The sequence below is a fragment of the Planococcus citri genome, chromosome 5 (assembly GCF_950023065.1).
Source record: "Planococcus citri chromosome 5, ihPlaCitr1.1, whole genome shotgun sequence".
Taxonomy (NCBI): domain Eukaryota; kingdom Metazoa; phylum Arthropoda; class Insecta; order Hemiptera; family Pseudococcidae; genus Planococcus; species Planococcus citri.
In genome coordinates, this window is record NC_088681.1 from 72,039,016 (window position 1) to 72,066,635 (window position 27,620).

The window sequence follows — 27,620 nt, forward strand, 5'->3', positions numbered from 1 at the left end:
TAAATATAGCTAGTACGAGTACCCATATATATGTATTATGTGTATCTGTATTGCGACTGTGACTGTGACTAGTCAGTAGTCACTGTACAACTACATAGTACATCACTACGTACGAGTACATACGTCCGGATCCGGAACATTTTTCAATGGTCCATGATCTGTAATTTGTAATCTGTCGTCTGTCGTCAAAATGATCGATGATCCGTGACTTCGAGAAGTGATGTGTGATCGCCGATCGGCGATCACTTCAGAATTTTCAAAAATATGAAGCCAACAATGCAAAAAAAAAAAGAAGAAAAACAGCAACCAAAACCGCTTATACCGGGGTAGGTATTTTTGAAAAATGTATGGGAGCTATGAAAAACGATTGTGAGTTTCTACAAGTAAATTCCACACAATGACATACTTAGGTACTCGTATTTTTGAAATGATTTTTGTTTGTACGAGTATTACTCGTAATTTGATACCGGTTTCGCACTTTCTTCTTGGAGCTGATTTTGTAGGTATGTAAGTACTAAGTATGTACCTACCTACCTAGCTTGAGCTGAAATGGTTTTCAAAAAGAACGTTTCCCTCGAATGTGATTTACATACTCGTATACTCGTACGAGTAAATTCATCGATCTGTTTCAAAATTCTCCACAATCTGTGATCAAGATGATTTGTTTGTTGCGACGACGCGACGATCGCGGTTGCAATGCCGGTTGTTATACTTACACGTACTCGTACACCTACAGTGATGTTTTGTTTAGTCGTTAAGCCTAATGTGTTGCTTTGTGCACAATGCACATACTCGTATGTAGGTAGCTAGGTACAATATACATGTGACATGTGTAACGTACGTATCACAAATATTTTTACAGTCAAAGAACCGGCCAAGTTAGAGTTTTGTCGTTCAAGGTTGGCATCATATTGTTATGCAGAGGACACTTGGAAGAGAAATACAGATGTAAGTACATAATACACGTAGTTACCTGGCTATATTACCTATAATACATATACATACATTATGTAGATACAACATTTATACGTAATACGAGTACCTAACGTACCTTACGTACTGAAAAGGCTATACTCGTATGTACTCGTACAAGTACAACTTTTGCGCGGCGCGGCGGTTGTTGTGTAAATATGCTCTGTGCTCGGCGCGGCGTGGTTTCTGCAAAAAATACGTAAAAGCGCACCTAGGTACATACATACAATACATACATACACATGAAAAGTGGTATTACGCAGCCCATACTAGATAAACCTCAGACTTTTTGCGGCCCAGTGCGGATGCCGGGCTGCAAAAAGTCTATTCTGTTTCCACTCGCTACAGACATTCAAAAACAAGCCAACTGAGTTTGTATATGAGGCAGAATACCACTAAAGACCTGTATTATCCGATTTTATCAACTTGGCGTTACATGCACGAGCTATTCGAGTTCCTCACCTCTCTGGAAGTGAATAAAAACATTTTTTTGATGTTGGAAAAAGTCTGGGGAATATCTAAAAAACATACACTCGAGTGGGGAGCCCTCCTTAAAAATTGAAAATTGAATTACAAGCCTAAATATAAGTCTTTCTCCAACCTGATGGAGTAGGTATATACCTTCTTTTCGTTGCCCAGCAGTGAGCTGCTTCGAGAACACATGGAAAAAATCAAGCGCGCCTCTGCTAATGTATGTATGTATGTATGTATGTATGTAGTAAATACGTACACGTACACGTACATACACACGAAGCTATGTACCTACGAGTATTTTTGGTGGCGCGGGCGTGTGGCGTGTGGCTAACTGGTGCGTGATAATCGAGTACAAATACAATACGTATAATATGTAGTATGTAGATGTACAGTACTATGCTTATGTGCATACGTGATTTACTCGTCTTATAAAATGGCAGATTTGTACCGTTTGATTGCGGATCCAAATCGCTTGGTGGATCAACGAAAGCTGGGATTGCTGCTGCACGACTGTATTCAACTGCCGCGACAGCTGGGCGAAGTTGCCGCTTTCGGCGGTTCCAACATCGAACCATCAGTCAGGAGTTGCTTTTTGAAGGCCGGCAAAGACAGAGCTACCATCGAAGTATGTACATACCTATATATTGTATCTACGTCTACGTCTACGTATACTATATTAGGTACTACTCGTATTTACTATACCTAATGCGCATACCTATTACCTACGTATTTTGTAGGCCGTTCACTTTTTAAGCTGGCTACAACAAGAACCTCAGAGTATGGTTTGGTTACCAGTTCTTCACAGATTGGCGGCTGCCGAAAACGCTAGACATCAGGCTAAATGCAACATTTGCAAAGAATATCCCATCACCGGTTTCAGGTGAGGCTATTTTTTTTTATTTGATTTTTTTCACACTCAATACACTCGTACTCGTACTCGTACCATCTGCTGCCGCAACGAGTGTTGTTTTTTTTTCAATCATTTTTACCGTTTACGTACTTTGCAGGTATCGATGTTTGAAATGTTTCAATTTTGACATGTGTCAAAACTGTTTCTTCTCCGGTCGCAAAGGCAAAACTCATAAACTATCGCATCCGATGCAGGAGTATTGTACGGCGGTAAGTTGTTCCAGTCACAATCGTTAGGCATTTGTTTTACATTTTTGCCGATTGCCGCGTTATTTTTCCCCGCTCGCAGCCTCATTATCATTACATATCAAAGTTGTTGTTAGGTACTTGCGATTGCATCGTTTTCACACCTTGTTAGGCATTGCAAAACACAAGTCTCCGCGTGTGTTTTGTTTATCACACATTATTCGCACGTATGCAACTTTTTCTTTCTTTCTTTCTTTCTTTCTTTTGATCAATTGAACAGCTCTATTCCAAAGTGGGTTAAGTCATTTTTAAAAAAAGCACGTTTTACGGAGATTTTCACTTCAAAAGTGGGTCAAGTCATCGATTTTTCAAAGTGAATTTTTCTGCAAGCAATTGTTCTATGTCCAAAGAAAGGAAAGGTGCACCGACCTTCGCAAACAGAACAAATCTTAGCATCAAAAATTATAAACGATTTTTTTGGAGAAAAAAGTGACTTGACCCGCTTTGGAATAGAGCTCTTTAATTAATGATTAACAGTTTTTGAAAAAGTGACATACTTACATAGTTGATTTCAAGTCCTTGAACTCGAAAAGGACGTCGGCAGAAAAATGTGGTCATCTTGGTCTTTCAGAAAAAAGTGTCGAATAATTTGAAAATAGCTAGCCGACAAAGTTTGGTATAACCTACATAAAAATATGCGGTACTCGTATTATTATTGAACGTCGCTGCGCACCCTGTAACCTACCTTTACCTAGTACCTAGTACCTAAATATGGAAACCAAAAACGTATGAAACTTGGCTGAAAATTGTTCAACTGTAAATTAAATTTCAGTAAGGTTAAATTAACTCGGCAACACATAGCGAAAGTTGTGAGAAACATTATTAAAATTACTTGCGGGTCATTCCGCGCCAAATCAGCGGATTTTTGCGAGATGGGTCTTGGATTTTTTAAAAAGTCAGATCACGTGTGGAAGTCATCAAACGATGACGAATGACGCAAACCAGACATTATTTTATTTTATTTTGTTTTTTTTTTTTTATGGCGAAGCTATGGGGCTTCAAAATTCTCCAAAATGGCCGAAAATGGAAAATTTCAGTTGCAAATTGCTCCGGTTGTACGTGGTAGAGAATTTTCGACTTTTTTTTAAGTTGTAGTTGGTGCATACCTGGGGAGGGGGAGGATAATGGACGAATGGTGTCAAAATCTGCGTTTTCACTTTCAAAAACCTAAGAAAATTGATTTTAAAACTTATATATGTATGTACAATGTAGGTAATTAATTTAAATATAATCACGATGTCCGCGAGTCAAATTTCTGAAAACATTTTCCATCGAGTCCTTTTTATGTAGAATACGTGTCTTAACATATCAAAAAATTGGACGGACATTTTTTCGGGGAGGGAGGGAGGGAGGGAGGGGGTTATTTTTTCACATGTTCGTCTACACATTGGTAAAATATCTCAAAAATGTAAAAATGTTATTTTTCAAGTTTCTGATGGTATTTCTGCAATAAGTGCCAAACTTGTACGGTACATAATTTTTTTTTCTCTAAAATGAAAAAAAAATGTCCATCCAATTTTTGGATAGGTACCGAATGTTATTCTACATAAAAAGGGCTAAAACTGAGAATTTGTTCAGAATTTTAACTAGTGGACACGGTGGTTATATGTATTTAAATGATGGACACCGATTTTGACATCGATCGTGGATCGCCCTCGCAAAGTGCCTACATACTGTAGTATAGGTTTTCAGGATTGAAAAGGAATTTTTAGACTAGGGAATACATGCGATGAAATAGGTAAGGAAAATAACTTGGAAAGATTAATGGGAGAGGTTCGATAGGAAGAAATAAACCTACCTATCTACGTAAAATAAATGCTCGAAAGAATATGAAAATAGGTTTCGAATACATGATCGAATAAAAAGAGAATTATATGTACTATACAAGTTAAACTAAAAGCGCATGTGAGGAATATATCCCCGATACGATCATCGAAATATAATCTATCGATTACGATCCTATTTGAATTTTAGAAATTAAATATGATTAGAAAATTAAGCGGGGAGATCTTTACCTAGATCAACTAAATTATAAATTAGGTTAAAAAGTTCGTACCTGAACTATCTTATTCGAAACTTAATTTTATACCATTACCTTGGCAATCTTCAATAAGTATCAATCCCAGTCTTTTTCGTAGACTATTTTTGACCTAACCTTTTGGAATAAGACCCTAGATGCTGACCATAGCTACGGGTTGAGACCTTTGCCTCACCCTAGCTGGTGCACTCGTAAATATTCGCTTACTCCATTATACTCGTATTCTCGTACTCGAAAGTATTAAAATAACTCCATTTGGTGAAATAATAACACTCGCGAATCGAAAATTAATTCGTTTTAATTCGAGTCGAAAATTATTCTAATATTACATTACATGTAATAACGTGGAAAAAATAATGAAATAAAAAGGTACAATTCGAACGCACGTCCGGAAACATTAATCGAATTAAACAGGATGGTTAGTAGGTAGGTATAGGTACTACCTAGCGTTATAAACCTTCCATTTTCCCACTCTCGATTTTTAACCTCGAAGAGGCTCGTTGAATAAATATCGAAAGCGTCGCCTAGATCAATGATCAGGCTCACTTAGGTATACGACAATACTACAATAAATTTTTTTAAAAAATGTTCAAAATTCGATACCACGTACAACCACGCCGCCGCGCCGGAGGTATTTACTAGTCGAGTGAAGATTTTCCATTTTCGGTCATTTTGGAGAACTTTGAAGCCTCACAGCTCTGCTAAAAAAATTGAAAACATATAAAGTTTGCGTAATTCATTACTTCATTAGTCATCGTTCGATGACCTTTACGGATGATGTGATTTTAAAAAGAAATCCAAGACCCATCCCGCCGATTTGGCATGGAATGACCCTCGTAAGCTAAAATAGTAAAATATACCCTACTTACATATAAATATATGTAAATTTAGTGCAAAACGAGGTCAAAAAATTATATACATAGTGCAATACGAGATCACCGACTCATTTTTGGTGATCTCGGATTTTTTCACATAGCACACGTTAATAACGAGGTCATGTACTGTCTCTGTACAAAGTTTGAAGGGTGATCTCGTTTTACACGCATTCTACGTACGGATATACATTTTTCAATATTATATAAAGGGCGCGTAAAGCGGGATCATGGTAAAATTTAAAGGAAGTGCCGTGTAGGATCTCGGTTCATACGTACGCTAAAACAAAATATATCTGGCCATGCTCTGGCCCTATGCCTACGTATGAACGTGCAGTTGAACGCGGCCCCCATATAATAAGTTGTATTTTTTTGATATTTTCAAAATTTTTTGGAGGTGATCTCGGATTGCACGTTGTATATGTGTGACCTCGTTTTGATACAAATATGTCTAGATTTAAACTTAGTCATTGTGGTGCCCGTTTTAAGTATGCGTAGTCATTGTGGTGCCCGGTTTTGGGCTTGTGGCGCCCAAATCGGGCACCACAAGGTCTTTTTATATAAAACGATATAGAATTTCATGAAATGCACTCTAAGGTGAAAAAAAAATTTTTGAGGCAGGCACCACAAGTACCAAGTTTATAGAACGGGCACCACTATGACTAAAAAACCCAAAAAAAATAAACTGCTCCAAAACACCTTTATCATACATATATATGTGATCCTCTATGTACGCGGGCACCACAATTACCATAAAAGACCCGGGCACCACAAGGTACTAGGTACGTGTATTCATATATATATAGGTCGGTTAGGTACTTTGTATTTGGTGAAAAAAAGCGTGTGTTTGTGTTTGTTTATTTGCAGACTACTTCGGGCGAAGATGTGCGTGATTTTACTCGAGCTTTAAGAAACAAATTCAAATCAAAACGCTACTTCAAGAAGCACCCGCGTGTTGGTTACCTTCCCGTACAGACGGTTCTGGAGGGCGACACTTTGGAAAGTCCGGCACCTTCGCCGCAACACTCGCACACTTTGGGCCCGTACGATATGCATTCTCGTCTGGAAATGTACGCCAATCGTCTAGCCGAAGCGGAATTACGTAACCGAAGCAATTCGACGCCAGACTCGTGAGTTTCCTTACGCTTATACATAAATACTCGTAGTCGTAGTCGTAGTCGTAGTCGTAGACGTAGGTAATCGCGGTAACTGCGACTGTAATCAGTGTAACTGTAATCACGCTTCGTACCTGACGACGTTGTGTTTTGTACTCGTAGCAGCGAGGACGAGCATCGATTAATCGCGCAGTATTGCCAGTCGCTGAACGGAGATAGTATACCTGTGCCTAAAAGTCCGGTACAGATAATCGCCGCCATAGATGCCGACCAACGCCAAGAATTGGAGGCGATGATAAAGTAAGGGGTCGCGAATTCGCGATACGCGATACGCGATACACAACACTGCAACAGTAGGTACCTTACCTACTACCTACGCTACGAGTACTTAGTACCTCTACCTATACTCGTAGTCGTACCGTACTTAGGTAGTAGGTTCTCTGGTACCTGCCGTCCACTGCACCGGAGAGGTTTACATTACAAGCGAGGCAAATTTTGCATTTTGCAGGGATCTGGAAGATGAAAACAACGCCTTGCAAGCCGAGTACGAACGTTTGAGAGGCAGCAAAAGTAATTGCAGTGGCAGCGCTACGTTGCCAGCCAACGTAGCCGAAGCTGAAATGGTTGCCGAAGCAAAATTACTGCGTCAGCACAAAGGTCGCTTGGAAGCTAGAATGCAAATACTCGAAGATCATAATCGACAGTTGGAGGCGCAGCTGCAGCGTCTCAGACAACTTTTGGATGAAGTGAGCAACTTTAACTTTAACTTTAACTTCTGCCTTTAGGCTGTAACGTATTACCGTATTACCGTATTACCTATCACAGTACTCGTACCTATACTTACATACAGGGTGCCCAGAAATATCGAGCACCCCCTAAAAAAGTTTTCTACTAAAATACTTTGGTTGGTCAAATGGTCACAGTGAATGATACGCGTAATAATGATAGCGCATGGTTGGTTGTTGGACTGGAGAGATAACATTCCACCAATCATACGCATCTATTTCACGTTGCCAACCTACGCGTATATTTTTAATGAAAAACTTTCTTAGAGGTGCTCGATATTTCTGGGCACCCTGTACAAGTAGCACCTGTGGTCGTAGGTACCTATACCTATTCCTAATGACCCTGCTTACTCGTATGTGCAGGGTGCACAGAAAGTTTTTCTTTGAAAATACATCGTACAATGTACATAGTATGTACATTACATACCTATACCTATAATATTATACTCGTATAATAACTTACTCGTACATATGTATGTACCTACTCGTATGTTGGCAACGTGAATGGAGAAATACATATGTATGTCTATGTACTACTTATGTACAAGTAGATGCGTATGATTGGTGGAATGTCAAATGTCATCGCTTCAGTCCAACCACCAATCATGTGCTACGAGTAGAAGTATGATTATTACTCGTATCATTCACTGTGACCGACCGGGGCAGGTACATACTTACTTGATATTTTTGCGCACCCTGTACGTTACGTACATTCCTTCCTACGCCACCTACGGTAATGTTGAAATATCGACGATAGGTGACACGCCTCACGCCATCGTGATCGCCATCCCATCTCTCGTCCAGTGACACTTGCAGAGCTTGAGCTAAACGTTTTTCTCATCAACTGTTGACTTGAAATGAAAGCCTCCGCTGAATTTGGTCAAAATCCGCAGGTAGGGAAGGGAAGGGAAGGAAAGGAAAGGAAAGGGGCGGGGAGGTAAGCGGAGGCGATCCATCTCAATGTACATTACATATGTACAGTAAGTAAAGTACCTAGTACATATGTAGATGTACCTACTGGTATGCAAGGTGCGCAAAAATATCGAATATACCCTACTACCTTGAAAAAAGTTCTTTATTAAAAATACCAAGTGGCGACGACGCGACGACGTGAAATACTCGTACGAGTAGATGCGTTTGATTGGTGGAATGTTATCATTATCAAACACCTCAGGTCAGTCCAACATCCGAGCATGTGCTATGAGATTATTACTTTTTGTATCATTCGCTGTAACCGTGACCAGCCGAAACAGTGTTAGCAAACAACTTTTTTGGGGGTACTGGTGGGTAGTGGGTACTCTCGATATTTCTGTGCACCCAGTATTTGAACATTGCGAATTAGTAATCAATTGTGTTTATTGTTGGGGTGTTGCCCGCTGGTGCGTGAGTATTGAGTACCTATGTTGTATTTTTCAGCCGACATTGCAAACACGATCGGTGACTGCTTCCCAGTTAGCCACAGATTCGCCAGCCAAAATGAACGGACATTTTGTCGATACTCCGGGTGAGTAATGACTCGATGTTTAATTATTGTATGTACATAGTTATACTCGTAGTCGTTAGTTGGTTATGGACTGTTTGTTGTACCTGCGCCTGCGCCTGCGCCTGCGCCTGCTCCTGCTCCTGCACTACCTACACAAATCCCATATACCAATTACCTATTTATGGCTGGCAGGCAGGCAGGCAGGCAGGCAGGCAGGCAAGCACCGCTACCCGCACCACCTACACATCTCGTATATATATGTAATATGAATACACGACACGTACTTACTTAGTACCTTGTGGTGCCCACGTACATAGAGGATCTCATATATGTATATGTATGATAAAGGTGTTTTGGTGCAGTTTGGGTTTTTAGTCACAGTGGTACCCGTTATATGTATAAACTTGGTACTTGCGATGCCCGCCTCAAAAATTTCTTTTTCACCTTAGAGTGCATTTCATTCAATTATACATCGTTTTATATAAAACGACTTTTGTTCGGGCACCACAAGTCCAAAACCGGACACCACAATGCCTATGTACTTACCTATACTTCAAAGGGGCACCACAATGACTGAGTTTGAATCTATACATATTGTATGTATAAGTAGGTAGCCAGTAGGCAGGTAGGCAGCGTTTACTGACTGCCAGTGCTACCTACCTACTCAGATATTGGTCATATTGAAGTGGATAATTCAACCAACTTCATTTTTTCAAACAAATTTATTATAAATCAATAAAGCTGAAGATCGCCATTAGAATTTTCAAAATCAAGGACTTTGGTCCGTATTGAACTCGATTTGGTTCTAAAAAAATACGTCATTAGGGTTGAGTGATGAAATGATACGAGTAACGAGTATAATAGTTGTTGACAATAGATCCATTAAATCCCTTTTAGGTCAAAGAGTGAGCACCAAGTTTGAACAAACATGTACAGTACAACATGTACGTACTCGTACTATCTAGGTGCTTTGAGTCAAATCGAGTGAAATAAAATTATCAGTTATCACGATTAAAGAAAACAGGAATAAAATGAGAATACGCCGTTATAAATTTCATAGGAAATTTAAAAGAGAGCATAAAAAGGATAAGTAGGAAGATGGTTAAAATCAGACTTGGCTAGAGTAACAGTGAGCATCTGTTGATGTGAGAATTGTGATCATCCCTACCCTTCCATATTTGATAAGAAATAGTTCAAATGCATGAATTTTCCACTCATCATTGCTCATTGTGGTGCACAATACGAGTATTTGTGAGGGCGCATACGGAAAGGGACCTTATGACCAAAAAATCAATTTTTTATTTCTTCGCCAAATTTTTGTAGGGACTCTTTAAAAATCGAGTAGAACCCTCTATAGGCTCCAATTTGTATTAAGTATATCATCGATTTTTTTTACTTTTAAGCGAAGCATGCATACATTTATCATTCATAAAAGTTGAAAAATGACGCAAAAAATTTGAAAAAAAAACGTAAAAATGCGTAAAAAATGAAAATTTTACAAAAACTCGTGACTTTAATAAGACATGAGTGGAAAAAATCATTTAAAAAATTTTCCGATAGCGGAACTGCGGAACTCGAATCGAAGACTTTCAGCAAGGTATACATACACCTTAGCCACTGGTATTGATTTACGAAATGTATTTTTTAATAATATGTATATAACTAACTTTAATGTGAAACTATATAAAAAACACAAGTTGAACCGAAAAACATTGCCACAATCAGCAGCAAACGATTTTTATCAAAACTAATACCCTAAAATTCTTGATAATACCAACAGAATTGCTCACTTTATCAACTTTGTAGTGCCTAATTTGGCCAGTACAGGTCGTTGGAGGGCGTGTGTGAATTTGTGATAATGTATAGGACCTTCGAAGTTGGAATAGCCATAATATGTAATTGTACCTTAAAACAAGGGAAATAACGCAAAACTTTAAACCCGCCTCTTGTGAAATTTTACTTTTGGTTGTAAGGTCCCTTTCCATATGCGCCCTCACATTTGATATTTCATCTACGTATTATTTTGAGAAAAGAAAGGCGAGATTTTTGTACTTGCCAAATACGCACTACAATATGGCCAATGGGCAGCTGATACAAGTAAGTAAGTGTAAGTACCCATGTAGATGTACCTGTACTATACTCGATTACTCGTGTACTTTGTAGGTAGGCGTAGGTAACTGATGCAAGTAGGCCTAACTACTCCTACTATAAATCAAGTATGTTGTAACAATTATTAACAATTACATACTGAAGGCTATTTTTTACCCCTGTTATCAATAGCAATTTTTCATAAAAACTACAAATGAATATCTAATTATAATGTGAAATGCGACTACCATATTTATGAACATTGTTCATACACACAGTACCTATACCTATGTGTATTGCACAGTGTTGTCAGTTTAAAACAGCACTGTATGTTTAAAACAAAATTCTGTTTAAAATGTTTTTTTTTTGTTTTAAACAAGTTTTTTTTCAATTTCTGGTTAAAAAAGTAGTGAAATTGAAGGAAATGAATTTTTAGATTTTCATTCTTCTTCCTATACTTTTTTTGACGGCAAATTTCGTGTTTTTATTTTAATTTTATATTTATTGAACATTATAGCAATTTTATGACATCACATCTTAAAAGTTGATGACTGGATATGTGGATAACATATATTTGAAAAAATGAATCCAAAACAAATGAATTTGTGTTAAAAATGTGTTTAAAACACATTTTAAACATGTTTAAAACAAGTGAGAATCCAGCAGTTTAAAACCCTGTTTTAAACAAAAAAAAAACGTTTGTTTTGTCTTTTTTTTAAAAAAACGTTTTTTTCCAACACTGGTATTGCATTTACAGGGTGCCCAGAAATATCGAGCACCCCTAAAAAAGTTTTCTACTAAAATACTTTGGTTGGTCACAGTGAATGATAATAATGATAGCACATGATTGGTTGTTGAACTGGAGAGATAACATTCCACCAATCATATGCATCTATTTCAGGGTACCATTTGTTTCGCCGCGGACGTTTCGCCGCGGACGTTTCGCCGCCGCCGAAAAAAGGTCATTTTTGAAAAAGCGTTCATTTCGCCGCCACGGTGATGTATTACAAAATACACAGCTGTTCATACATGAAATGAACTGAATGAGAAGTAAATAAGTACGTGCTGAATGAGAGATGTTCTGTGATGAAGGCAGTAGTCCAGGTCTTTCAGGGTCCAGGGCTTGAATGAAGTGTTCAGAGCTTTCCGGGGCTTTTCAGGGCTTGAAATTAGGAGTTCCATGGAAAAGGGGCCTTGGTTAATTTTTTATTTTTTTCACTGATTTTCATAAGTTCAAATGGATTTGCAAAACTTTATTACAAGCTAACATTTTCCAATTCGTTTTACGGTTTTTTCTCATGGAAGAAAGTTCAATCAATATGTATCACTGAATATGGTGAAATTGATATAAAAAATAATTTTTCATACATTCAAGCCCAAGCTCCGAAACCCAGAACCTGAAAAAAAATCGTTTGGGGGCTCACCGAATGTCATAAATGTGAATAATTTTCTAATTACATACTTATAATTTTATCTAACATGATTTCATTTTTTATCATTACGTAATGTTCCACTGTGGCGGCAAAACGATCGCTTTTTCAAAAATGACCTTTTTTCGGCGGCGGCGAAACGTCCGCGGCGAAACGTCCGCGGCGAAACAAACAGTTCCCTCTATTTCACGTTGCCAACCTATATTTTTAATGAAAAACTTTCTTAGGGTTGCTTGATATAGTACATACCTTACCTGCATGGATACTACATGCTTGCCTGCTTAGGTACGAGGTACCTATTCCTACTTGACACTATGACTATAGGGTGCCCAGAAATATCGTGAACCCCAAAGAAAATGTTTTATTAAACATATAGGTTGGCAATATGAAGTAGACTCATATGATTGGTGGAATGCTATCATTCAGTGTGATCAACCAAAACATTTAGCAGAAAACTTTTTTAGGGGTTCACAATATTTCTGGGCACCCTGTACCTAGTAACTACTACCTACCTATCTACCTACCTACCTACCTACTTGTAGTATGTATGAGTACTTATGTGATGTTTGTTTTTGTTGTTGCATCAGCTGGTCGGTGGGTGGAGAGTGGTCTTGGCAGTTTGGACCGTCCGCCACCGCCACCGCCTCTGGTTAGCAGTTTGGTGGCCACCGGTCATGGTCCCGGTGGTGTTGGCAGTTTACATTTGATGGCAGGTCCGTGATGTGTGTTTTACACTTTTTCTTTTTACCCAGAGTATTTGTGGCGTTTCATTGTGTCTGTGTAGTGTGGTGTGTTATATGTTGTGTGTATGCAAATTTGTAATCAGTAATCCGTAATCCATTGTCCAATAGTCCATAGTAAATACGAGTAGTGGTTGCATTGCTACCAGTTGCAGTTGGCATGCTGTGTTATGCTACTGCTATTTTTAGTGCTTGCTGTGCTGTGTAGTGTGCTAATTTGTGTAGGCCTGCCTAGGAATTGATTAGATGATTTTGTTAGTGTGACTGTGACACTTGTGGACTTGACTTACTGTTGCTACCATAGCCTGCTATCACTATATGTACTACACATAGTTGGTAGCTGTTCAGTTTGTATGTAGGTTAGGGTGACCCTTAAAATGCAAAAGTAAATATTTTTTTGGTCTGACCCCCTAAATTTTTTAATTATATCATAAAATTCTCGAATACAAAATTTTAGCCCATTTGGAGGTCATTAACCCGTGCCGAATTGACTAGAATGTTTAAATGGGATTTAACATGGGTTTTTAAGTGAAAATTGCATTTAAATTCCTCTTAGGCGCCTAAAAAATAATTCCGAGGGTTTTTTACAAGAAAATGCTACAAAAGCATGTCAAAGACCATATAAAACAATAACAGGTTCATGGGGACCCCCCTGCCCTTCCTTCCTGCCCTAAAAATATAGGGGAAAATTCAATATTTCCAGGGCGGGAAGGAAGGGTAGGGGGGTCCCCATGAACCTGTTATTGTTTTATATGGTCTTTGACATGCTTTTGTAGCATTTTCTTGTAAAAAACCCTCGGAATTATTTTTTAGGCGCCTAAGAGGAATTTAAATGCAATTTTCACTTAAAAACCCATGTTAAATCCCATTTAAACATTCTAGTCAATTCGGCACGGGTTAATGACCTCCAAATGGGCTAAAATTTTGTATTCGAGAATTTTATGATATAATTAAAAAATTTAGGGGGTCAGACCGAAAAAATATTTACTTTTGCATTTTAAGGGTCACCCTAATGTAGGTACAGCTAGGTACTTAAGTACATAGTACCATGTGAGTTTTGTGTTGTCAGTGGGACCAAACAGCTAGAGTCAGCAGTGTCTTATGATTCAAGATGAAAAGTAGTGGGTTAGGTCATGTAAGCTGACTTAGCTGAGCCTCAAAACTGCACCAACTTTGAGCAGCTACTTGAATTATGCAAGGTGGAGTGTGAGAGTTCTGCGCTAGTCCTAGTATGAGAGTGAAATTCTAATCAACTTGCTGATTTGTAGATGCTTTCAGCAAATCATTTGTTTGTTCGCTTGCTCGCTTGCTTGCCTGTTGCAATGTTCCAACTTTGCATGGTGTTTCACATCACCTCTCACAAATTAAAGTACCTACTCAGATAGTACTCGTATGTACAAGTACTATGTACTATGTACCTACTTTGCAGACCCAATATATTGATATTCTGGTACCTATATCAGGTACACAAAAATTTTGAAAATCATTTTTCCTCTTTTCACGTTGTTAGGCCTGTTTAGTACAGAATATTGATGAATACCTACAGCCAATAATGGTACTGATCAGCCATATCAGTAGAATGGTGAAATACATAATAACTATTGCATCCTGTAAATCATGTTTACTTTTTTGAGAATACTAAATTACTTACAACAAATGAGAATAAGAAACAGCTTAGAGTTGCTCTCAGTTTCTTTCTTTACAAGTACCAAAAATTAGCTCATTTTAATATGCTCTTTTTTGAATTTTGACAGTCAATAATTTCTGATAGGTACATACCATATTGATTATGATGAAATATTATCATCCTAAGTATCGATAATATCACATTGGTAGTATCACATCGCTAGTGAATACATTACCAATCATGTTGACATCGGCATGTGCCATATGGCATAATACTGTTTTCTTGAGTTGCATTCGCATATCATAAATGCTCTTGCAGTATTATTTTATGTGTAGGTAGGTCAATAATATGTAACAGTAATGTATGTAAGTATGTCTATGTACTACATAGCTTCATTTGAAATGTAATGGATGCTAACAATATGTAGATGTGCAGTTAAGCGGCTTGGCACACAGAGTGGCCTGGAAGTCGCACCTCTAATTGAAAAGCTTACATTTGCTTTTTCCCTTTTCTTATTTTTCTTCTTCAGATCTTACCTAATTTTCAACAATTTTTGATTTAATCCGTGGTGTGTTTTTGTTTCGCTGCTAATGATAGGTGATAATATAGATGATGATGGCGGCAGTGGTTGCATGCGAAATGGAATTATTTGAAGGTTAGTGATTTCTCATGTAGGTATAGAGATACTAGTCACTTTTAGTACACATGTGTGTGAACTGTGAAATGTGAATGTGACATTTGATCATCATCATTTTGTCACAACTCCAGATGGTGAAAAATCCAAAAAGATTGAGTGAGTGAGTGAGTAAGTGTATGGGTTGGTTGGTTGTTTGGTTGGTTGGTTGGTTGGTTGGTTGGTTGGTTGCAGGATGTGTTTTTGACAAGTCCAAAGTTGTATCTCTTGTGATTGCGCACTCTAGTCCCCGCGATGATTTTCGCAAACTATTGATTTTCCCTACGATTAATTTTTCTCATTATTAGGTAATTTTCACACGATAAATTTCACGCTATGAATTTTGCACAATGAATTTTCTTAGAACCCTCTGGTGGTGTAATCCATGAGAGACAATGCAGAGCTGTGAGTGGAGTTGGTCTGAGGCACCCTGTCACCAATCAACAGGCTTCATTCAGGGGTACATCCACTTTTTTAGCATATGCTGATCATCCCCATACTAGGCAAGCATACTCTGCAACTGAAAGTACAGCGCTAGCGCTGATGTATGCAGGACTATGGTTTAGCTCCCCAACTGCTACCTTCCATCTTTTAGATCAGGTTTGTTCTAGCAGCCACTTTCATTTTGGTCTTTTCACAGTTTTGCTGGTAGGTGAGTGATCTATCCAGTGCCACTCCTAGATAATTGGGGTGGTCATTGTGATTCAGTGTGGTGTTTCCCCATGGGATGTTAAGCTGTCTCTTGGCTTCATGGTTTTGCAGGTGGAACAAACAGGTTTCTGCCTTAGATGGGTTTGGCCTCAGGTGGTTGGCAAGTTCTTCTACTGCCTGACTCAGCATGTCGTCCATCTCCACAAATGTGTCACACTATGCTGTGAGTGCCAAGTTGTCTGCATAAAGAAAGGGATGTGCGGGACCTCCAATTGGTTGGTCATTGGTGTAGATACATATTAGAAAGAATGGGTGACCAGACACTTCCCTGTGACAAGCCATTCTTTTGCCTTCTTCAAGTGCTATTCTTTCCATCTAAGTCACATAGAACCTCTGGTGTTTAAGCAGTGTCATGATGGTTTCTGTAAAGTTGTAGTCCCTGGCCAGTTCATAGATCTTGTACCAAAGTATCTGATGACACACTGTGTTGAACACCGCAGTGAGGTCCACAATCACTACACCAGTGACCTTTCACTGTTCAAAACCATCCTCTATGTGCTGTGTCAGCCTCAGGACCTGACCAGTACCAGTTCTGAAACCTGCCTGCTGACTGATTAGGTTCTTGTCAACATGCTCAGCTATTTGATTTAGGACCACTTAGAGATGTGCACTTTTCAGAAAAGTAATTTTGGTGAAATGAAAAGTGAAAAGTTCATTGAAAAGTGTGAAAAGTTGTGAAAAGTGTGAAAAGTAAATCGTGTGAGACTCATTTTAAAGCTCTCTGCAAAAGCTTCAAATTGATGTATTTTTTGTCTATCTAAAACAAACAAAAAAACAAACTCATTTTTTCCCACGTAATTAATCGAATAGTGGTGGTTTTGAGCTTTTCTAGAGCCTCTAACATTTTTGGGTTTTTCAATTTTGAAAAAAATGTAGTGAAAAATATCAAAAATGGGTGCTGAATTGCGAAGGTGGAGGAGTGGAGAGAGTTAAACTTGATATTTGACTTCATCAATGAGATCAGTGATCTCTGATGAGTAAATTGATTGGTCACTCGCTTTTTTTTTTAGTGAAAACTGAAAAGTGAAGTGAAAAGTAGGAACTTTTCTTTTCAACTTTTCATTGAAAGAAAAGTACTTTTCACTTTTCACTTTTCAGACTGCACATCTCTAGGACCACTACCTCGAATATCTTATACAGGTGACATAGTAATGATATAGGGCGGTAACTTTTAAGGTCATCTGGGTCTTTCCCTGGCTTCTGGATAGCAATGACTTGGGTGGTGACTGGTGAGCCTGCCACCATGATTGAGGTATTTTTGATGTTTGAAGTACAGCGCTGCCAAGATCACCCAGCGGGATAGGTAAATTGGCGTTACTCAGGTTATTTTGCCAAGATGGCTGCCAGTTGGTTGTCTTATACGCAGGTCCAGTGTCTATAACTGCAGCGAATGATAGGTACAAGTACTCATAATAATGATAGCAGATGAATGGTCGTTAGACTGAGGCGTGATGATGACATTCTACCAATCATATTACTCATCTAGGTATCATCTACTCATATGTAGTATTTCACCATTCACATTGCCAGCCTATACAGGTACATATTTTTAATAAAAACTTTCTTCGGTGTACTCGATATTTTTGCATACCCCTGTATAGTGCATACGGCGGTGTATGGTTGTACATCTACACAGTATGCAATTACTGGTAGCACCATCGCCATCGCTATTCACTAGGTAGTAGATAGAGATACATATAGTTCACCAGTACCGCAGTAATTGGTTATAAAAATGTTTTTCTGTCTGTTACGCTTGCAGAAGATTTGGGAAAAGTGGTCAGTGAACTAGTAACAGCCATGACGGACGAAAATGCTGAAAACCACCAGCTCCAGCTCCAGCGCCATAATAACGTATAGGCTCGATTTGGATTTTAGACTTGGATTTGAACTCGGCATTGGCATCAAGCTTTTCACAGCGCCGCGCACCATCACCACCACTTACGTTACCTTACCTAGCTGAGTAGCTACGTACTCGTATAGTACGAGTATTATATGTATTACTACTAGTACTCCTCTATTTGCTGGTTACGTTCGCGCAGGGTTATTCCATTCCAAAAAACTAAAAAGTATAGTATAATGTAATGTAATGTAATGTAGGTGTAGGTAGGTAAACGTCAGTAAACTACAAATACATATAAAGAATTCGCGCCGGGTTCTCAATTTTGATCGGTCATCTCCTCAGACGTTTGTGTTCTTGTACAATCATTTGTTTTTGTTTTATGTTTTTTTACCTGCTCACTTTCTGTATTATGCGTATCTATTCATTTGTCCTATGATCCTATTTTTGAGTACTTGTTGCAGACAATAAAAAATTACAATTTTCATTACTTGTAAACGATGATAACTACCTAGCACCTAGGTACTCGTAATGCCTACTGTAGGTACATATTTATGTACAGAAGGGTGCACAGTGCACACTACGCAGAAATATCAAACATTTCCAACCAAGTTTTTTTTTCTTTTGTGAAAAACACACTGTAGGTTTTGGTGGAATACGAGTATGTAATGTAATCAGAATCATGCCCACGCCGATATGGTTATTCACAGCGACCAGCCGAAATACGTATTCGAGGCAAAACTTTTTTCTGTGTACCTACTACTCGTACTTATACTTACCTACTAGGTACTAATATTTTTGTGTGCACGCCGTGAGCGCTACATACCTACTCGTGCCTACACAGCTGGTCGGCCGTGTATTAACCCTACATTATTTTGAGGAGCTCATTGCAGAAATAGCCCTTGTCATTTTGAAAAAAAATTGGGGAGGTGCTTTTCTCCACTGCATTGTGTATGGATGCATCAGTATTATAGTCCTCCAAAAGTTTTTCTCGCAATAACAGAACAGCAAATACTCGAGTTGATAAAACAAAAAAATCACTTTGAACACAGTACTTATACCAATTCATCAGGACTTTACAGATTTTTTTTTGTCTCGCTTGTTTTTTATTTTCATTTTTGACAAGGGCGATTTCTACAACGAGCTCCTCATTTCTCTTGGCATTCAGGACCGCCTGTTATACATACGTACTCGTAGCCGTAGATAGAGATACACATTATTATGTAGATGTAAATTTTTTAAAAACTCTTTGTCCGCAACTGAACTGCGATTATTTCGACGTTGCGTCCTGCGTGATATTACTGTTTATTAATATTGTACTTTACTTACCTATTTAATTGTAGATATTTTTTCTGTCGCCGCGCTGTGTACTCGTTCGTAGATAGGTAGATCTAGATACGTACTCGTATATAAGTACATATGTACATACATATAACATACCGCATACGCACTACTTTCACAACCATAGTAGGTCTACTGCGGGTGCGTACCCTTCTAAGATACGAGTAAAACGATTCCATATCATGATGATACGCTACGCGTACGTCTTCATACCTTTACACATATCGAGACTAGGTATCATTTTCCGATACAAGTAAGTAGGTCAGGTAATAATCGTTTACCATATACGCGTACGTACGTGTACGTACGTGTAGGCGTCATTTTCATCATCCAATTGTCCATATCCACTGCAGCAATTCCCACCACCCCATAGTCGTACGTAATTCGGATTCAAAAATTGTTTGGCCGTTTTGGCGCCGCAATTTGAATATCATTCATAGTATGTAAAGGCCTGCGCGGTCTTTTTCAAACATTATGTAGTCGCCTTTTTTCCATAAAAAACAAATTCGATATATTTTTTTTTACCTACCGTATATAGGTAATATACTCGCTACTATGCCTACAGATTGCTTTGTGCAGCTATCGTGTAGGCTTGTATGTACGTGATATACACATCTAATCAAATTACAGTGCATACGTCCTGCACCGATTACTTTTAGTATTTCATCAGAAGGCGTCTGTATGTAATCAATTTTTAATATTTTAATCCTAGTGGAATATTTGTACCTATTTTCGTTAACTAGAGCGGACAGAAAAAATCAAATCTTCCAATTTTCCGAGTACCTGCTTACCAATTTAGGTATCTAATTTGGTAATTTTTTTTAATTTTTAATTTCACTTCCAAGTCGCGAATTAACTCTACGAAGTAGACCTAGTTACGTATAAGTTGTAACCTGAATAAACGTATGTACGTTTCGTATCTAGTATTAACGAATATTTTGTTCGTACAAGCTATCTCATAAGTTATACAATATATGTTACAAATTGTTTACGAATTCATTTTAACATTCAGCCTATCATGACCAAACGTTTCTTCAAAAGAAAATTCTTCTAACGATCAATTTTGGGCCCAAAAATGACGGAGGAAAATGTAGACGTTCCATAAAATTAGAGGTAGCCGAGTCCGAATCTGGTGTCCATTTTTGTCATAGACTTGATCATCAGCGAGAAATTGCGTCCACTTTGCCGAATTCGATTCGGATCGCGAAACAAACGTCATTATTGAATTCTGCGTAGTCGAATTAGTCAGAAAACGATATTAAAAATGCAAAATTCGAAATTAATTTTCCATCATATTTTGAGTCCAAAAAATGGCAAAATTTCCAGCAGAAGCAAGCGTCATGGCGAAAATCTGAATCCGGCAATGCATTCCCCGTACCAAAAAACCCCGTAGCCCACATTTTAGCGGGATTGGCGATAAAAAGTTTTTTTTCACAAAAAAATGTAGGAACATACCCCTTTGGATTTTTTGGATTTTCAAAAAAATCGAGCAAAGGGTCGTTTTAGACTAATTCCAGCAAGCCGAGTCCGATTTTGATGTCCATTTTTTTCTTAGTTGTCTCCTTCAGCGAGAAATTGCGAATATTTCACCAAATACGAGTCTGATCACAAAACAAACGTCATTTTTGGATTTAGCGTGCTCAAATTAGCCAGGGAACGCGATTAAAAATGCAAAATTCGGAAAAAATTTCCATCGCATTTTGAGTCCAAAAACTGGCAAATTTCCGCTAGAAGGAAGCGTCGTGGCGACAATCTGACGTCGGCAATGAATTCGCCGTCCCAAAAAACCCCCGTAGCCCATATTTTAGCGGGATTGGCGATAAAAAGTTTTTTTTCACAAAAAAATGTATGAACATACCCCTTGGCATTTTTTGGATTTTTTTGATTTTCGAAAAAATCGAGTAAAGGGTCGTTTTCGACTAATTTGAGCAAGCCGAGTCCGAATCTGGTGTCCAGTTTTGTCCTAGGCGTGTTCTTCAGCAAGAAATAGTGCCTACTTTGCCGAATTCGATTCGGATCGCGAAACAAACGTCATTATTGAATTCTGCGTGCTCGAATTAGTCAGAAAACGACATTAAAAATGCGAAATTCGAAATTAATTTTCCATCATATTTTGAGTCCAAAAAATGGCAAATTTCCGCTAGAAGGAAGCGTCGTGGCGACAATCTGACGTCGGCAATGAATTCGCCGTCCCAAATAACCCCCCAAACCAGATTTTCAGCCGGATTGGCCCCAAAAAGTTTTTTTTTTTCAAAAAATGTATGAACGTTATGTCGAGAGAGGCTGCTTCAGTGAGAAATTGCGATTGTTTTACACAGTGGTTATCATAATCAGGTAAGTATTTGCAATCTTACCTGCATTTTTGTAGGTGTATCGTGTATGGCAGTAAATATGCATGCTGTTGTTGGACGGCATTCACCGGCACGTTTTAGTCGTTAGATAGTTAGAGAGGTAGGTAGTAGGTACATAGGGAGATAAAATTTGTGACGTTCAATGCGGACGCTATGCCGCGCCGCGCCGTGCCGCCCGTTGAATTTGATTGTTTCGGTTGTTGTAATGAATGCAATGCATAGGAGTGTGCGTGGACATGACGTCGTGTTACATTCAAGATGCGAAAGCCGGAGGTGCGGGCGTGCGGCCGGCATGCGCATTACCTTGGGTAGAATGGGATGTAAACTTTTGTTAAAGTTATACGTTACACGTGGAAATATGTTATCTGATCATACTTATATGTAGAACGTGGAGCATGAATGTACATATGTACATATGTTGGATGCTGAAAGTAACTTGTTGGTAAGCGTTGCGGTGGCGCAGGTGCAAAAGTGCAACTACCAGCTGGCGGGATATGGCATGGTGGACAAACTACGTTAGGTACTGGTACTTGTAGTATATTAGGTACCTACCTGAGTATTAGTTTCGCGCATTCGAGTTTCAGTTTCGCGATTGCGCGTATCCGTTTGAGCGAGCTGCATCCAACAGCAAACAGGTGTTTTTGGCGTATGCCTACGATTATCATGTATGTACGTACATAGATGTACAGTACAAATATGTCGTGTATGTAATGTACCGGTACGTACACGTAGCACGTACGTAGCTTCTTCTACCCGTTTGTATTCTTATCCAGCTTTATCGTGTCGATGCTTCGTCTTCGGTTCTGACTGTTGTCAACCTCATTTCGTGACCGCAACGCAACGCAACGCAACGCAACGCAACGCACCACCGTAAGTACACGAACGAGTAGGTACAAATAGGTTTAGGGGGCGGGTGCCGGTGCCGGTGCCGGTCGAGTGAAAAAAGAAAAAAACACAAGTTATGAGGAATGACAGATAAGTTTTGAGCGCCTAGCGAATAGTAGTCCTCAATATAAGTAGGTACTTACAAATAGATAGTAGGTAGGTATTAACGCGAAGAATGGGAAGCCTACTTGTTATCAGTTATGCGTGAAAAATTACGTCGGATTACGAATACCTAGTCGAGTTGTTTTGCATTTTTGAATTTGTAGTTGCACATACTCTACTCGTATAATGTACTTATGTACCTTTAGCTTACCTACTATTTTTCTAGTTTGAAAGAGTACGAGGCGGAGTAGGCTGCAGCGGTAGCATCTGAGTCACATGTGTGCGTATGAAGACGTCGACGTGGACTGCGGCGTATGCGAAAGTTTTTGTTACTGCACTGTTGGCGGCTACACTGGCGCATTTCATATCATCTACGACGTCTGGCGACGCGGCGCCTGTACCGGCGGTGACGATGACGGTGCCTTCCGGCTCTACCACCACCAGATCTATTCAAGCTTGCGGCTCAGCGTTGGCCGATCTACTCAAAAAAGTTTGTCGTAACGGGTACAATGCGCCGCCACCTTTATCCAATCGATCCGATCATCGTACGCGTACGTATACAATTATACATACACCTGCTTACCTAAACACGAGTACGGATAAGCGTAATCTATCAGCACTGCTACAACCACGTGCACGTACCACCTCCACAATCCACAATCCCAAATATGCACATACTCGTAGGTACCTACCTACCTACCTACCTGCCTACCTATGCTGCATTGGCTGCATTACTGCTGGTCATTTGACGAGTGTCGAGTGTAATTGACGGCAAAACTGCTAGTCAAGTGGAGACTGAACAAGTACCTACATAAACATACATTACATGATATGTATGTGTATGTATGTATCTCCAGTCCACCTCCACCTCCACCTATCTATCCAAATAGTAGGACGTAGGGGCTAAAGACGAAAGGTGAAGTAAATCTACGCTTAGCCGCTTACGTTCTTAACGCGGCGAGAGTTTGTTACTTAGGTACCTACTTGTTTATTCGTTCATTTATTTATTTACTTAGCTAGCTTGTATTCATTTTTTACAGCAGAATATTCGAGAAACGATGACGACGATGGTCGAGAAAAACGAGCCATCACGCGAGAATGTTGCCTGCACCCCTGTACTTTGGCAGATTTGTTACAATACTGTAACATCGCTTCTTCCAAGTAAGCAGAAACACACACCGGTCAATACCTACCTACCTACCTACCCAAGTACCCACAGCCACAGCCACCTCTACCGGTACTCGCGGTTATCGGCATCTACGTTAATATAGCAGCGGTGCGGCGCGGCGCGGCGTGGCGTGTTCAGAAATAGTGTAGACAAGACATTCTCATACACGAGTATAGTAGCATTATTTCATAATTTACTCGCATGTAGAGGATTTGTTTCTCAAAGCAGTAGGTTGAAAGTGCTGCACCTGCGTAAGCGCGTAGTGCATTAGTGCACATAGGCCTACCATAAACAATGCTGCGTACATACTACATAGGTAATACTGATACTCGTGTGGGTAATTCAATTGTAATGTAATGTGCATTTCAGAAATGACTTGTGGCCGCATCATAGCGTCGGCGGCGGCGGCGGCGGCGGCGGCGGCGGCGGCTGTGTTGTCGATGGTAATACCAATACCAATGCGAGTACTACTGCTTCGGTGCCAACCACGAGTACTCGTCGCGGTCGCACCGATACGGGCCTAGGCTTAGGCGTAGGCGCAACACGGATTAATTCGCCGCGGCGGTGGCCACCTGAAGCCGTAAGTTGCATCGCATTCGCGTATACGTTTATAGCGCGTAATATCGAGCCCCCTACCCGAAAAAGACGACAGTGAACTAGTGAACAGCACAGACCTACATACTCGTATGATGATGATACGCCTAGCGTGCGATTGCGATTGCGATTGGTTGCACAGTGACAACTGATAACATCTCACCAAACACGGCGGGCATCTTAGATTTGCCTACTACTAGTCCTACTCGTATTTCACTTTGTTTAGGAATGCCTCCTTCCACTTACAAGTACGAATAGGTACATACCTACGGTCTAGGGGATCGGTATTACGTATTACGGTATTGGATTAGTCTATAATGTCGCTCGAGCTCGGTACACACTACACAGTACACAGTGCACAGTGCACACTGACGCAGATACTGATAGATACCTAATTGGTTTTTCAGAGCACGCTTCCCAACACGGTTGACTCGAATCAATGGAATGTAAAAGCCAAACCCTCTGGCGCTATCTATTTCCGTCAGCAGAATAAACCGTCGTCCTTCACCATCGCCATCGCCAAAGCCAAAGCCAACGAAAAACCACAAGGATGAGAAAATGGCGCGAGTAACTCCATGTCTATTGTCTACCCTCTGTGCATATATGTACCTACACATACATGTACTTATACTTACCTATTGTACTTACGTGTAGCTGTAGATATTACGAGTACCTATACGCGTATATTATGGTAGCGACCGAGTAGGTATATCCTATTCCGTATTCCGTATTCCGTATTCGTAGAGAGATTTGTCGGATGCATGGCATTCAGGCATTGCCGCATTGGATTGGCATGGTATGGCGGCGCGGTGCAATTCGGTAGTAGGAAAGGCATATGGTTCGATCCCCGGTCAGGGTGAACATTTTTTTGTTGTTAGGAAGATTTTATTCCGTATTTTAACGAATCAGCCGCTTCCAACAGGCATTTTTCCGCCGGCGAATCCATTGTCAAATGGGGGCAGGCGGCACGCGGCACGCGGCAGCTTTCGAATTGTCCCAACGGTCCCCAAGACAGTGACAGGGGCACAGACGAGAGAGAAAGATCAACGCGAACAACTAAGTGTAAGTACATAGGTACGTGTACAATCGGTGTCACCCTCACTACACTACACTACACTACACTACACTACACTACTCGTATTTACGGCGAATCGCCTATGCAACTTATTTAACGCGCCGATTGTTGCTTGCCTGGGTTGGGTGAGGTGAGGTGATGAGAGTTGGCTCAGGGCAATGTACGAGTATTGCGGACTAACTTGACGAGCTTTAGTCGCAAGTGCTTCGTTGGTCTTGGTATGTCTATGTACGGATACGAATACGAGTCGAGCTTACCGCTTACAGCTGGAATTGGTCGCCAAGCCGCCACGCGCCAGTACCCCCACACCCACACCCCACGATACGCAAGCGGTTGCATTTGCAATGTGTTGTACGTACACGTAGTATGTACTTACGATTAGTTACTTACCTCCCTAGTCTCTACATAAGTACTGCATACTCGTAGTCGTATGTATAGCTGGAGCTGGTAACCTGGTATTACGTATCGTCATACGAATGCTGATTGGCGATTGGCCGTAATACTCGTGTTAAACGTTGGGCACCTACGCTACGCTACGTTACGTGTTACGTACTCTCTCGCCCTCGCCTAGGCGTATCTCAGCTTACGCAATAATTCATCGTAGGTAATGTTCGGTGTTACGAGATGCTCTATGTAATACTACTCGTAGTATCAATACGTATGTATACTCGTACGAGACATGTAAATTACTCGTAGCTACCTGTACCTACCTTCTTGTATTGTTTATGTAGATTGTAGATGTACCGTATGCGGTATGCGGTATCGGTATGTACATATACATTGTGCCACTGTCCAGTACGTTGACGTTCATCTATTCGACATTTCAATAGGTAGGCAGTAGGCACTAGGCCGAAGCCCCAAGGCCCTAGGGGTAGCGTAGCTTTCTGATACGAGGTGCCGCCGAATATACGAGTATCGTGGTCGACAACGACAAATGGTCTGCGCGCAATTTCCACTCGCTCTCTGTTCGAAACCAAAATTGTAGGATTTTGATTGGGAATTACGCGCGATGCCATTGCCATTGCCATTGGCCACGCATCCACCATCCACCGTCCATCAAATACTCGTAGCAAATCTTAAGAGCGTTGAGCGATGAGGGCCAATCAAACAAAATACACCAACACCGTGAACGTATGAAAACTTTTATCGATTTAATAAATACGTAAAACGAAAAATAAAATTGTTCCACATTCGTTCCACTAGACACGAAGCACGCAGAGGCGTAGCGAAAGTAGGCAGCGGGGAAAGGTACCTCGTTTCACGGAATGCAGGTATGTAGGTCTAGGTACCTAGGGGCGAGGCGAGGCTAGGCAAGACTAGACGTACGAGTACGTCCAACTCTCTAGATCGAGACTCGCCACCGCGCCGCCGGTTCCCGATAACCTTACTTTTTTCTTTCTGTATTTTCATTTTCATTTTCGTCCACTTTCGAGGTGAGATCGCAATTCGCAACTCTCTCCAAAACGTGAGTGCCTCGTTACGCCTCCGCCATACACTTCGTAAATTTATGTATCAAGTAAACAGATTCTTACTCTACATTATTCTTTATTAATGTGCAAAATGTTCAACTAACTAAATCATACGAGAATATTTTCACTTGTTACAAAGAAAAATTTACTCGCGTAAAAAAAGTAGGTATCTAAATAGGTAATACTTAAATAGTATTTCAAAATTAACCAACGGGTAAACGCTACGGTTTCATTATTTATTATTGTTAATTTCTTTTTTTCCTTTTTTATCCTTTTTTTCAAAGTAGGTAGGTAAATTCTTTCGAACGTTTTACTTCGTTGTTTTTCTTGTTTTGCTTTTTAATTCGTAATTCGCATTCGTATATATGTATTAATAAAATAGAAATAGATATACTTACATACGAATATCTATAGACCTATGTATGTAGTATAATATGCAAAAAGAATTCACATTACTTTTGGCTTTTTTTTTTTGGTCAATTTTTTTGGTTTTATTTTATATAACAAAAACTGATATATTTACGTATTCAAAGTAATAAAATGTAGTAAAAAAAAAAAAAAAAAAAAAAAAAAAAACACTGTAAAAACGACTAAAAAAAATTCAAATAAAAAAAATATATATCGATTGAGTAAAA

At 39.6% G+C, this 27,620-nt stretch overlaps 2 protein-coding genes across 14 annotated transcripts in view; both read left to right on the forward strand.

The window, feature by feature from the left end:
- LOC135847658 (dystrophin, isoforms A/C/F/G/H-like) overlaps nt 1-20,336 on the forward strand; it is a 101,085-nt gene extending 80,749 nt beyond the window's left edge. For 6 of the 12 annotated variants that reach the window (XM_065367289.1, XM_065367294.1, XM_065367297.1 and 3 more), the window contains 10 exons: nt 863-948; nt 1,887-2,071; nt 2,184-2,326; nt 2,454-2,565; nt 6,379-6,641; nt 6,789-6,926; nt 7,135-7,372; nt 8,828-8,915; nt 13,000-13,125; nt 17,923-20,336. In XM_065367289.1, coding sequence (XP_065223361.1) covers nt 863-948; nt 1,887-2,071; nt 2,184-2,326; nt 2,454-2,565; nt 6,379-6,641; nt 6,789-6,926; nt 7,135-7,372; nt 8,828-8,915; nt 13,000-13,125; nt 17,923-18,020 — 1,477 coding nt within the window. In that variant the 3' untranslated portion in view covers nt 18,021-20,336. Of the gene's footprint in view, nt 1-862; nt 949-1,886; nt 2,072-2,183; nt 2,327-2,453; nt 2,566-6,132; nt 6,294-6,378; nt 6,642-6,788; nt 6,927-7,134; nt 7,373-8,827; nt 8,916-12,999; nt 13,126-15,376; nt 15,435-17,922 lie in introns of those variants that run through there. The other 6 variants (XM_065367292.1, XM_065367291.1, XM_065367296.1 and 3 more) reach the window with 6 other exon arrangements.
- A 1,731-nt stretch (nt 20,337-22,067) lies between these two features.
- Nucleotides 22,068-27,561, forward strand: LOC135846220 (uncharacterized). Of its 2 annotated transcripts, none has more exons than XM_065365191.1 (5): nt 22,068-22,562; nt 22,906-23,230; nt 23,723-23,840; nt 24,217-24,427; nt 24,849-27,561. In XM_065365191.1, exons 2-5 carry the CDS (start codon nt 22,966-22,968, stop codon nt 24,993-24,995), a joined length of 741 nt encoding a protein of 246 aa, XP_065221263.1. In that variant the 5' UTR covers nt 22,068-22,562; nt 22,906-22,965; the 3' UTR covers nt 24,996-27,561. The 2 variants fall into 2 exon arrangements, with proteins under 2 accessions (XP_065221263.1, XP_065221262.1); XM_065365190.1 differs by having other exon boundaries at nt 22,082-22,562; nt 23,720-23,840.
- The last annotated feature ends 59 nt before the right edge of the window (nt 27,562-27,620 follow it).